Source organism: Nicotiana attenuata, unplaced genomic scaffold (assembly GCF_001879085.1).
Source record: "Nicotiana attenuata strain UT unplaced genomic scaffold, NIATTr2, whole genome shotgun sequence".
Taxonomy (NCBI): Eukaryota; Viridiplantae; Streptophyta; class Magnoliopsida; order Solanales; family Solanaceae; genus Nicotiana; species Nicotiana attenuata.
Window position 1 is genome coordinate 64,103 of NW_017672598.1, and position 11,731 is coordinate 75,833.

At 37.3% G+C, this 11,731-nt stretch overlaps 1 protein-coding gene across 1 annotated transcript; it reads left to right on the forward strand.

The window, feature by feature from the left end:
- Positions 1–290: 290 nt before the first annotated feature.
- On the forward strand, positions 291–10,952 carry LOC109213807 (QWRF motif-containing protein 2). The gene is made up of 6 exons (XM_019377638.1): positions 291–2,184; positions 3,506–3,625; positions 5,792–5,908; positions 6,022–6,111; positions 10,224–10,331; positions 10,420–10,952. Exons 1-6 carry the CDS (start codon positions 745–747, stop codon positions 10,477–10,479), a joined length of 1,935 nt encoding a protein of 644 aa, XP_019233183.1. The 5' UTR covers positions 291–744; the 3' UTR covers positions 10,480–10,952.
- The last annotated feature ends 779 nt before the right edge of the window (positions 10,953–11,731 follow it).

Genomic DNA, 11,731 nt, shown 5'->3' on the forward strand with positions numbered 1-11,731 from the left:
ATTCGTAATTGAGGAAAGGGACAAAATATACTAAAGCAAAAAATATTAAAGTAATTACTTGCATTTCAAGTATGGGAGAGCTTTTATGTGGAGTTGGGACACCTCCATCAATACCTACGAACTCCACACGCAAATAAACAAAAATAAAGATAGTCACGCCTCTTATAATACAAACAACCTCTCAACTTAAAAAAAAAATGATTGATTTAATTATAAAGCAAAATAATCATTTTGTAATTACCAAATAAATACACATTATAGTGTAAATAAACAAAGCACATTAAAAATCATTAAGAAATAAGTGAAACACAAAATTATGATTTGCTTAGCGTAACGTCTTTCCAAAGATTCACAAAACCCCAAAATCACCCAATAGCCTAAAGAGGATGTACCAATTTTCTGTACCCCCAAATCTGAGCCTTTTCACTCACCTCTTTCCTCCTCTTCCTCCTTTACTCTCACCGGAAAACCACTGCTCTATTTTAAAGTTGTTCTGCTTTAAAATTAGTGCTGTTTGAGCTGTAAAATCTTGAAAAAATGTGGACTTTATCAGAAACTCATAGTGGGGTTTTGAGTTATGGTGGGATTTCTTGAATCTTGATCTTTCTTTTGCAGGATTTAGGCCATGGCGACACTGAAACAGCTAATGGGTAAGTGTATTTTGTTTTGAAAATACAATGTGAGAGCTGAATTTCATATTTTGGAGAGAAAGAGTGAGAGTTACTGTGTGTGTGTGTGAGAGAGATGATGGTGGCTGCTGTTTCAACAAGTGGCCGACAAAACCCCAAAGATGAGCCTTCAAGAAGACCCCCATTGTTACCAGACAACAATGGAGTTGGAGTTGCTGCTAACCTTAAAAGACCCAAATCAAGAACTGTCCAATCTCGCTATATGTCTCCTTCTCCTTCAACTTCCTCTTCAAATTCTTCTTCACTATCTTCAAATTCAACTTCTGCTAGTACTAGAAGATTCCCTTCTCCTTTAGTTTCTAGAAATTTGTCAAATACTACTACTCCTGTTTCAGGTCCTAAAAGATCTGTTTCAGTGACTGACCGGAGGCGGTCGTCTTCGGTTTCTAGGCCTCTTACACCTGATCTTGATTCTAAAGTAAGCAGCAATGTAGGTGAAGTTTCTGCAGCGACAAAGCTGTTGGTGACTTCTACTAGGAGTTTGTCAGTTTCATTTCAAGGTGAAACCTTTTCACTTCCTGTAAGTAAGACTAAGGTGGCTCCACCTTCTCCTAATTTGAGTAGTTTAAGGAAAGGAACCCCTGAGAGGAGGAGGAGTACTAGTAGTAGTAGTACTGCTACTCCCCTTAGAGGGAGAGCTGATTATGGTGGGGCAGATCAGTTGGAGAATTCTAAGCCTATTGATCAGCATCGTTGGCCGGGGAGGGCTAGGCAGGGGAATCTGTTGGCGAGGAGCTTAGATTGTAGTAGTAATGGGGATAGAAACAAGGTTATTGGATCTGGGAATGTAATTAGGACACTGCAGCAATCTATGATTGATGAAAGGAGGGCTTCTTTCGATGGCAGGTTGAGTCTTGATTTAGGAAATGCTGAGCCGGCTTTGAAGGCTGTTGAACAACCGCAGGACGTAAATAATGAGTTGTCTCTACCGTCTGATCTTACTGCGTCTGACACGGATAGTGTTTCTTCTGGTAGTACTTCAGGAGTGCAGGAGTGTGGTGGGAGTTCACGTATACGCGGTGTGCCTCGTGGCATTGTTGTTTCTGCTAGGTTTTGGCAAGAAACGAATAGTAGGTTGAGGAGGTTGCAGGATCCTGGGTCGCCTTTATCTACAAGTCCGGGTTCCAAATTGGTTGTGCCACAGAAGTTGAGAAAGTACTCTAGTGATGTCCCAATATCGTCCCCGCGAACAATGTCATCGCCTATTCGTGGAAACATTCGGTCTGCATCTCCTAGTAAGCTTATTGGATCATCTCCTTCCAGGGGAATGCCTAGTCCATCACGTGTCAGAAATGTGGTTAGTACTATTAATAGTAACTTCGTTGAGACCCCTTCAGTTCTTAGTTTTGCTGTTGATGTTCGGAGGGGGAAGGTGGGCGAAAATCGAATTGTTGATGCACACTTGTTGCGGCTTCTGTACAATCGACACTTACAGTGGCGTTTTGTAAATGCTACGACTGAAGCAACTTTGCTGGTGCAAAAACACAATGCAGAGGTAAAGCTATACTTTTCACTGTATAGTTTGAATCTCTTAATTTGATTTCAATATCTCACTATAATGTGTTGTGTGTACCCCTAAGTATTACTTACTAGTATTAAAATCAACTGGGTCCGAATATAGCGGAATATGTAGAGAATTTGTATCGCAGACTACAACTTGTCTTGGAATTGAGGTGTAGTTGATCGATTTGTTTGTTGTGTATACCCCTTCAACTTCAAACTATTTTTTCCCTGATTATATTCTTTTTCCTTCTAAATTTTTGTGGGATGTGAGAAATAAGAAAAAGGGAGCTCAGGTTCTTCCATACCTTGCAGATGAACTATGTGAACAAGTCACTTCAAATCATTCCTCTTGCATGAATTTTCCTTTGGTAGGGTATAAATGACTTCTAGGGATAAGAAAAGCACATCCCTAATAGTAATAGATTTTTAGTGATTGACATTTCTATCTACAGAATGCAGGCAGTTATCTATACATGTGGGCAACTCATGCTAACTCCAAAATTAAATTAAAGTTCAGTTTTAAAATTTGATTAAACGTTTTACCTATTCCATGGATTTTCATTCGGTTTTGTTCTCTCCATATAATCCGTATAATTGCTTGTGGGACTACATTCTTTAATCCACTGGTTCTTCTTTTCTGTCCCCTCCGTCACTGAATAGTCTGATAACAGTCCTAGGCATTGTCTTGTTAGCACCAAAAAGTTGCAAAAATAAATTCCATTGCTTGGTTGGCTATCTTACGGAGAATGAGAAAATGATTAATATCTTCACTAGCTTCTTTGCACAAAAAATGTACCCAGCTGATATGTATTCTTTTGTTCCTTGTCTAATTATCAACTGTTAAAATTGTGTCTCAAGCTGCTGTCCGAACAAAGAAGTTTACCTAGCTAGGAGCATGGTTAGGCCAAATTGCCTTGCAAGGAACTCTCTTGCTTCCTGATCTTATATGAATTAAACCTTCAATTATTAGTTTGTGGATAAGAGATGTTGCAAGAGAAGTTTTTAACTGAAGTTATAAGACTTCATATATTGTCATCTATTTGGTCATTATTCTTCTCACTTGCTAATTGAGATAGGTAACTTTTACTGAAATTCTATCTGTTAATGTTGATCAATCCAGTGGTTATGCAGTTCTTTTTTTAGAAAGCTTCAATCAGATCCTTCCTTTTGTTCAAGTCGTCTTGTAAATAGCTTCAATTCACTAGGAAAAATAAAGATTGAAGGTCTTATCTTAGTTCTTTTAATAAGTTTATGCTGATTGATAAAAAAGATCCCTACCCATTTTATAAGCTAAAATGTTGTACTTTTTGCAGAAAACTTTGTGGAACGCATGGATAACAATATCAGATTTACGTGATACAATCACTAAGAAAAGACACAGGCTACAGTTGCTGAGGCAGAAATTGAAGCTAGCTTCCATTTTAAAGGGACAGGTATGGTACCAGTCCTTTGTTCCTCTTGGTACATTTTCCATATTATTAATTCTTGCTGGATTTTTGGGTGATATCATCTTTTGGTTTCACGCTTATTTTGATCTATTCCGTTGACAAAGATATTCCCTAGAAGGTTAAATCAATTAATCAACCAGCCAGATGCAGCCTAACTTTGACCCTCTTTTTTATTGAGAAGGCTAAGAAAAGCTTTGCCCTCTATTAGCATAGTTTGTTTGATTATTAAGCATAGATGCTACTTACTTTAATCCTAATTTACCTTTCACTGTCAATACCCCATTAATATCCCAAAACTTTATCTTATTATCCTTAAAAAAAATCCTCCCTCCTCTGCCGATAATTATTGAATTATGGTGTAGCTTGATCTACTTCTTTTGGCATATGAAAAGAAGCCCTCTAATGCATCATCCATGAATTATGACTATAATTGGAATGTGTCAATGGTACCAGTTCAGGCCCTTAATGTCTTCTAATTTCCTTAAAATGTATAGTTGTATTCAAATGACAGTGGATATTCTGCTATTTCATCATGCTTGATCCCTGGACTCATTGAAACCCAAGCTAGTTTCATCTAATACCTTTGCATTGTCTTCGCTTTCCATCTTCCTTTGCACTCCTCTCTATGGCATGTATAACATGAATCTTATATTTCCCAGCAAATACTAACTGTGGGCATCTCAATATGAGTGATGCTGTTGACCTTTTGACATTTGCCTCTTAACTTTGCCCATGAATTTTATTGACTACTCAACTCGTGTCAGGCCTATCCGGGATGGAAATGTTCTATGCTCCTTTCTAGCTGACAAGAAATACAACTCTAACATTCCGAGGAATTTTAACCCATTTTAGTTGGTCTGATGAACTTTTTACAGAACATTGAGAAAGTATTGAGAGGGAGACAGGAAAAGTTTCTTTTTGGGAGTGCATTTTGTTAGGAACAACCCAAAATATAATTTAGGACAATTTCTGACTTAAGGGAGTTGTTCCGTTTCTTACTGATACATGGGATGTTTATTGCATGAGTAGATGAGGAAAGAGAGGTAAATGGATTACTCTACCTAACCCAATTATCCACTGTTCAAGCTTTCTCTCACCGCTAAGCGCGGATTTCAAAATTGATTGTTTTAGTCTCTTTGCTTTGCTATTCAGAATGAGAGTAACTTGCTATATGTTCTTAAGTTTTTGCCCCATACAGAAAGCCCACTTTCTAATCTTCGCTTCTGCATGTAGCAATGCAATTCCTTCTGTTTTAGAAGTTCATATTTAAAAGAGTGTTGTTTTACTTCAGTTTCTTGCAGAAGTAAGATTACTATAAAAGTAGTCAATGAATTCTTTGATGTTTTTTCCTACTCCGGCAGCGAGTACCAGACTCCTCTGTGTTTGCCTTGTTGTCTGATTTTCTGCAGTCGGGTAGCAATTAAATTCTAGTTTTCATCTTCAATATTTGAAAAAAAGCCCTGAAATACGTGAATATAATTTGCAACTAAAAATGCATCCAGTTCCATCTCAGTTGATTTATATTGTCTCAGCTCAAATACTATCTTTTATGTTTCATATATAGTGCCATCCTCGTCAGTTTTCAGCCAAAGTAGAGCCAATTCTTCTGGAAATCCACTCCTGATCGGAAAGTCTGACTGTTTATATCAACTGCGATTCGTTATTCTGAATAAGTGTTTGAGAGTCCCGGGGTGGGGGGGGGGGGGTTTGGTAGGGCTCTCCATAGATGATCTGTGTATTGTATTGTGCCCCCTTATGGTAGTTACTGGTCGATATATTTGCATGCCATTTTATTTATGGTTTATGTTTAGATAATTATTTATGTGATCTCTGCTGGAGTTACTAATGCTCTTTTGCTTTTTGTTTTTTTTGTTTTTGTTTTCCTTTTCCTTTTCCTGAGCCGAGGGTCGATTGGAAACAACCTCTCTGCCCTTTCGGGTAGGGGTAAGGCCTGTGTACGTATTACCCTCCCCAGACCCCACCTTGTGGGACTATACTGGGTAGTTGTTGTTGTTGTTGTTGTTGTTTGAGACTTTGAGAGAAAGTGTCTTCCAGTTGATCAGTTGATGTGGTCTTGTAGTAGTTATTAGAGAGAATAACTGGAGGCATAATATGATATTGCTGAGCTAAGTTAATTCTTTTCTTCTCTAGATGATGTCCTTAGAAGATTGGGCTTCATTTGATAAAGAACACTCCATCTCACTGCTTGGAGCAATTGAAGCCTTGAAAGCTAGCACTCTCCGTCTACCGGTCATTGGAGGAGCTCATGTATGTAACTGGGCGACACTTTATATTTTGGTTTTAGGTTTCGTTTCTGTTTTTCATAAAGAGATCACATGTAGTTTAATACATTAATGTAATCTGTGTGTTAATAACAACAGGTTGACATCCAAAACTTGAAGGATGCTGTTAGTTCAGCGCATGGTGTGATGCAGGCAATGGCATCCTCAGTCGGTTCTATTTTGGGCAAGGTAACCTCATTTTCGTCTTGCTATCTTTCTGTTAATGGTGACTGTTGCCGTGAATTCAGTTAATGCATAGTGAATGTACTAGTTCCTCTTCATTTTTCTTTGCTTTTGATAAAGCTGTTAGGACGTTTAAGCATCATAGAATATTTTCTATCAAGTAGCTCACAACTGTTGTTGAAGTTTGTATTAATAGCTTAATCTCCAGAGTTGCAACGTCATATAGGAAAAATATAAGGAAAATAAAAGAAAGGAAAGAAGATCAATTTCCATCTAACAAGCCAACTTCTCAACACTCATGAAAGGAGTGAAGTGATCAGAAAAAGGAATTAGGGAAGACAAGAAAAGTATAACAAAGAGAAGTCTTCATGCTGAAAAGTGAAAACCTTTGTTTCCAGAGCTGTAGAATGCAATATAGTGGTGAAAATCATTAGGCAGCTTTATTGGATTTGATCTGTTAGAATCATGGTTTCTTGATAGAAGAAAGTGATGTCAATTGTCTGCAATTTTGTTTAGGAGAAAAAGTAAGAAATTAAAAGCTTGCCCATTCTTTGATCCAATTTCATTGTTTTGAATGAAATGATTTTGCCAAGTAGTCCGAGGAAGGTCTGTTGCATGAGATAGTTGTATGTTTGTACATAAAGTTGGAATGGATTGAACAAGGAATTTGGAAGAGACAAATTGCCCTACCGGCAATTAGCAGAAATTTTACCCTGTCATGAAAGCAATTTGCAGTTTTACTGGTAGAACTAGAAAATAATGAAGTTGAGTAAGAATCTGTTACCAACCAACATAAACTAGAGAAACTTCTGGACATGAGTATCGTCCGCAAAGATCAAGGACAAATACATGAATACAAGGAATGAACATTAGGGCTAAGTAAGCTGGAATATAAAGCAGAATAAAAAATGAAGGACACATGAACATAAGATTTGGTGGAGGGTAAGGAAAAAATCTGAGAACCTCACCTTGTGAAGTTTAGATTCCACTTGCCATGTTGCTCGAGTATTTGGCTGATTAAATTACTACCTGGAGGCTTGTGCACTTGGTTACACAATGGTTAGACTTGGAACTCCAGTTCTCGACTGAAGGCTAAACCAAAAGATTTACTTAATAACATAAGTTAGTAATTATAGTTCATTTCAACCTATGAAAGGTCGAAAGCAGACTGCATAAGTTCACTTATTTCCTTTGCAATTGGAAAAGGATGAGATTAGTTCAGCTAGTGTCTGACAGAAATATGCATAAAGTCATTCGTTCTCGTATAGTATAATAATAGCTGGAATTAGATTTTATCAACAAAAAAGATAAGAAAGTAATAGCTGGAATTAGTGATGAAACATGGTTGCCGAGTTCCAGCGTAGGTCTAATATTCTGTGTTGCTCGGGCTCGGGTGCGGTATCCGATCCTGGTGCGGATCTAGAGGTCGGATCCTTCATAATCTAAATTTAAGATTCGGGGGGTACGGATCCAGGTACAGATATGGGTGTGGGGATTCGGCTAAAAATAATTCAAAATTTTGAAAATAGATCTATAAAAATATCCTAAATTATGAAAAATATTCTGTGGAGAATTTATAGGTTGTGGAGTGCAACCAATAATTCAATCTTTCATTTTGGGAATTTCTCAAGTTGTAGGCACTAGCAAGCAGCAACTAAAATTCAATAATTCATTTTTCATTAATCCTCAAATTTGTCCATGAATTGTGGTCAAAGTACCCAATCTCATGTTGACACGTGTGCAGCGGTAAAAATGAAGAGTCCGCGCAACATAGCTAATATTAGTCTTCCAGAATAAACTCTATTCAGTTCTAGGTTTCACATGCATCAAATCTTTTTTATAAGGATCGCATGCATCAAGTCTTCTTGATTGTATACAAGCAACACCAAAAAAAGGTATACTTTCGCGAACCACCTCATTCAGAAATTTAAGCTGTAAACTGCAGGATACTCTGGTTTTTAAAAGACTGTCTTTAACACATTGTATTCAAGCAGTGCAGTTGACGCCTTAGGATCTAATTGGTTCCCAAAACCAGTTCCACGTACAAGAAATTCAACAAACAGCTAGTTTGTGTGGCAAGTGATCTGGAACTCCAGCTTCATTTTTGCAGAAATGGGATAACTACTGTAGCCTAGTGACTGCCCAATCCTGTTATCCAGATATACAACAAACAACTAAAACTACGCCTCTACTCTAAGCTAGTTGCTTTCAGCTAATCCTATAATCTAATGACTAGGGGAGCCTTGGCCCAACGGTATAAGTTGCTGCCGTATCGCAGTTTCAAGCCGCGGAAACAACCTCTTAAAGTAATGTAAGGTAAGGCTGCGTACATAAGACCCAACGTGGTCCGATCCTTCTCGTGACCCGAGCGTAGCTGGAGCTTGGAGCTTAGTGCACAGCGATTTCCTTTTATAAGTCAAAATAACCATCTCATTAATAGACATAAAGAAGGTGGCAAAAGTTGAATAGATACAAGTATCTATATTAAGCTTCAGAAAATCTAACCATTTTTGCAAAAAGAAATATGTTCTTTGCACCAAAAGTATAAGTAAAAAAGTGTGCAGCTCTTCATTTTCACATCGGCTTCTCAACTCATCTAACTCTTTGTTAATTTTGGTTTCTCCCCAATCCTCTGTAAGATGCATGAAAGTGCTATTCTCATACTGACCTTTTTTTCTAGTTTTGCTCAATCTCCTTTACAAAATGGCTTTTGCAACTGTTCCAGGAAGCAGCCATGAAATGTTAAACATCAAGTGCACCAAATTCCATAACTCATCTGCATACTTGCAGTGAAGCAAGTAGTAGAGGGGCAGCCCAGTGCACAAAGCATCCCGCATTTACGTAGGATCCGGGAAGAGCAAGTAGTCTCACCACTTTTCTTGCACACGCGACACCATCTTACCAATGTGCATTCCCTCAAGTTTTGCACCGTATAAGATTCCATGTGACCGCCACGTAAAGAAGGTTATCCTTTTGGTGCCCCCATCTTCCTAATATTTCATCACATGATTCCTCTCTCTCCCTCTCTTTTTGAGATGAAATAAGGTAATTTTATTAAATATCAGTACCAAGAGGTTACTGTACATAGTACAAAGGAGAGAATTACAAGGTCTCCACATTCCTCTCCTCCCTTATCCTCTAGACAAAGCAATCTCACAAAGGAACAAGTCTAACCCAGGCCCCTCCACACCATCCTTCCTGTCCCTCTACTGTCACTAGGCTATATATTGCTTGAAGAAAATGGTCTTTTCTCCATTCCCGTTCCTTAATAATTATTTTAAAAGATCTATCCCAGGAAATTCCATGTGTCCCCTTTATTAGTAATTTCGCCGGCAATGCCTCTCTATTATCTGCAATTAGCCTGTCTATTGGAAGTTGATCGCTTTGCTACCTTGACTAACTATAATGTTGAGTGTAATTCTTCTGTTGTGTACCCACTCTTCAGGGTCCTTTTGAATTGGTGAATATATACGAAGTTACGAACATTACTTGTGTCTGTAGCACTGTCAAATTGACTATTAGATATTTTCTGTTGACTTCTGTCTCAACAGTAATGTAACATAGGCATCTTTGATATATGAATAAGTGGTTCTGGTGTTCATTTAAGGATTACCGAGATTTGCTTTGCCTATGGATTAAATAAAATCATATGGAATGATGTTATCCATCGTTGGAGATGTTTATATAACCTGCTTGTGTTTTCGTAAAGGAATGAATTCTGGTGTAGTTGCAATACGGCTCTTGTTATTGTATGGTGGAAGTAGCTGACCTAAGGATCATTACTTGTTCAAGACGGTAAACAGTGATGAATATTTGGGTTGTGGAAGTATCTGTTTGGAGCTTCCTGTGTTAAGAGTCAGTACTTTGATTTTTGAAAGTGGGGTATTAGCTGTTCTTGTGATATGTATCTTGAGGTTACCAGCAGTAGCACAATTCCTCCTTCCAACTGAACTGCTGGTGCATATTAGTAGTAATCTGCTATAACAGACGAGCTGTACTTTTAATGTAACTTTTTAGAAAATTTGATTGTTTTGATAGCGAAAGAAGATTTACTTTTAAGAAATAAGATAGACTTCTGTGATAATTTGGTGGTTGCCTAAAAAGTTTGTCTTTTTCAGGTGGAGGAATTAAATTCTTTGGTAAGTGAACTTGCCAAAGTAGCTGCCAAAGAGCAGGCTTCTCTTGAACAGTGCAAAGATTTTTTGTCGATGATAGCAACAATGCAGGTAATGCAGCAGCCATTTCACGTGTTCTTCTGTGTAGGTCTTTTCTGCATTACTCAGATTATGATTAACATTATAAATTGTGGACCAGGTTAAAGACTGTAGTTTGAGAACACACGTAATACAACATAACCGCGGATCAACAGCCTGACAAGACAGGTGTAGAACTGATGTTATTTGACAAAATTTTTAATGCTAACACCCTATAGTAACGGTGGCCAGAGCAAGAGAACGATGACTAGTGCTGGTTCTTGTTTGGCATTTTTGCAACACATCTGCTCCCTGCTCATGTATTCTTCTCTGTTAGAAGATTTCGGAAGTGATTTCTTTCCCACTAATCAGCTGTATACATGCTCTAATCTTTCGTTCTTTTCTTTTTCCACTGTTTGTCAAGGAAGAAGAATAAAAAGAACTCGTGTATATATATGTAAAATTCTAATTAGACAATCATTCAGCAGTTCCTGGAACTTCCTAGTGTTTTCATCTTTCTGTATCTCTCTCTGTGTGCGCACGCGCATGTGTGTGTGTGTGTGTGTGTGTGTGTTGTTTCCTGCGAATGTGTAAGAGTTTGCTTCCCAGATTCCAACTTGTAAGATTATGAAAGAGATTAGTTTAGACAGGTTATTTTGGGAGAATATAGTTATGTAGTAGTTAGTAATTTTAATACATGTACCTTCTTCTTAGGTAAAGAATTTGGAGAAATGTGACAAAGAATATTTATTACTGGACCTGGAATCTATAACCTCAATATACAGTGAGAAGCACTCCGCATTTAATTTTCACACAAATTCCTACTTCGTAAGATTTGAACTGAAAACACCATAATCTCAATACTGCGACCTAAACTTAATTATCATTACTTTAATACTCGCTTTGACTCATTATCCGTTTTTAAGGATTTTTGTACCACTACAACTTGTTTGGATGGTTGTTATGTATCGTTTAATAATGTATGGTATAATATTGTATTGTAATGTATCGTTTGGATGTATATAATGTTTGAATAGATTGTATTGTTTATCGTCATTTCATAATGTCATGCACAAACAAATATGAAGAATAAGTTTGCAATACTATAAAGAAAAACTAAGGTACGAGGTAGAATTATTATATAATGGGTAGGGTAAAAGATAAAATAGGATTATTTAATAATAAGGGCAAGACGGAAAAAAAAAAAGTAACGATGCGGCCATACCAAATCGGTCGTTCCATAAAGTGACACTTTTCGTCACGTAATGATGGATTTAATGATACGATGCAATAAAATTTAAGTAACAATCAAAACAAACATTGTATTAAAGTAACAACATGATAAAATACAACATATAACAATCATCCAAACAAGCTGTTAGTCATAGGAGTATTTTTCTAATCTTTTATCTCTCCCTCATACTTTTACTCAG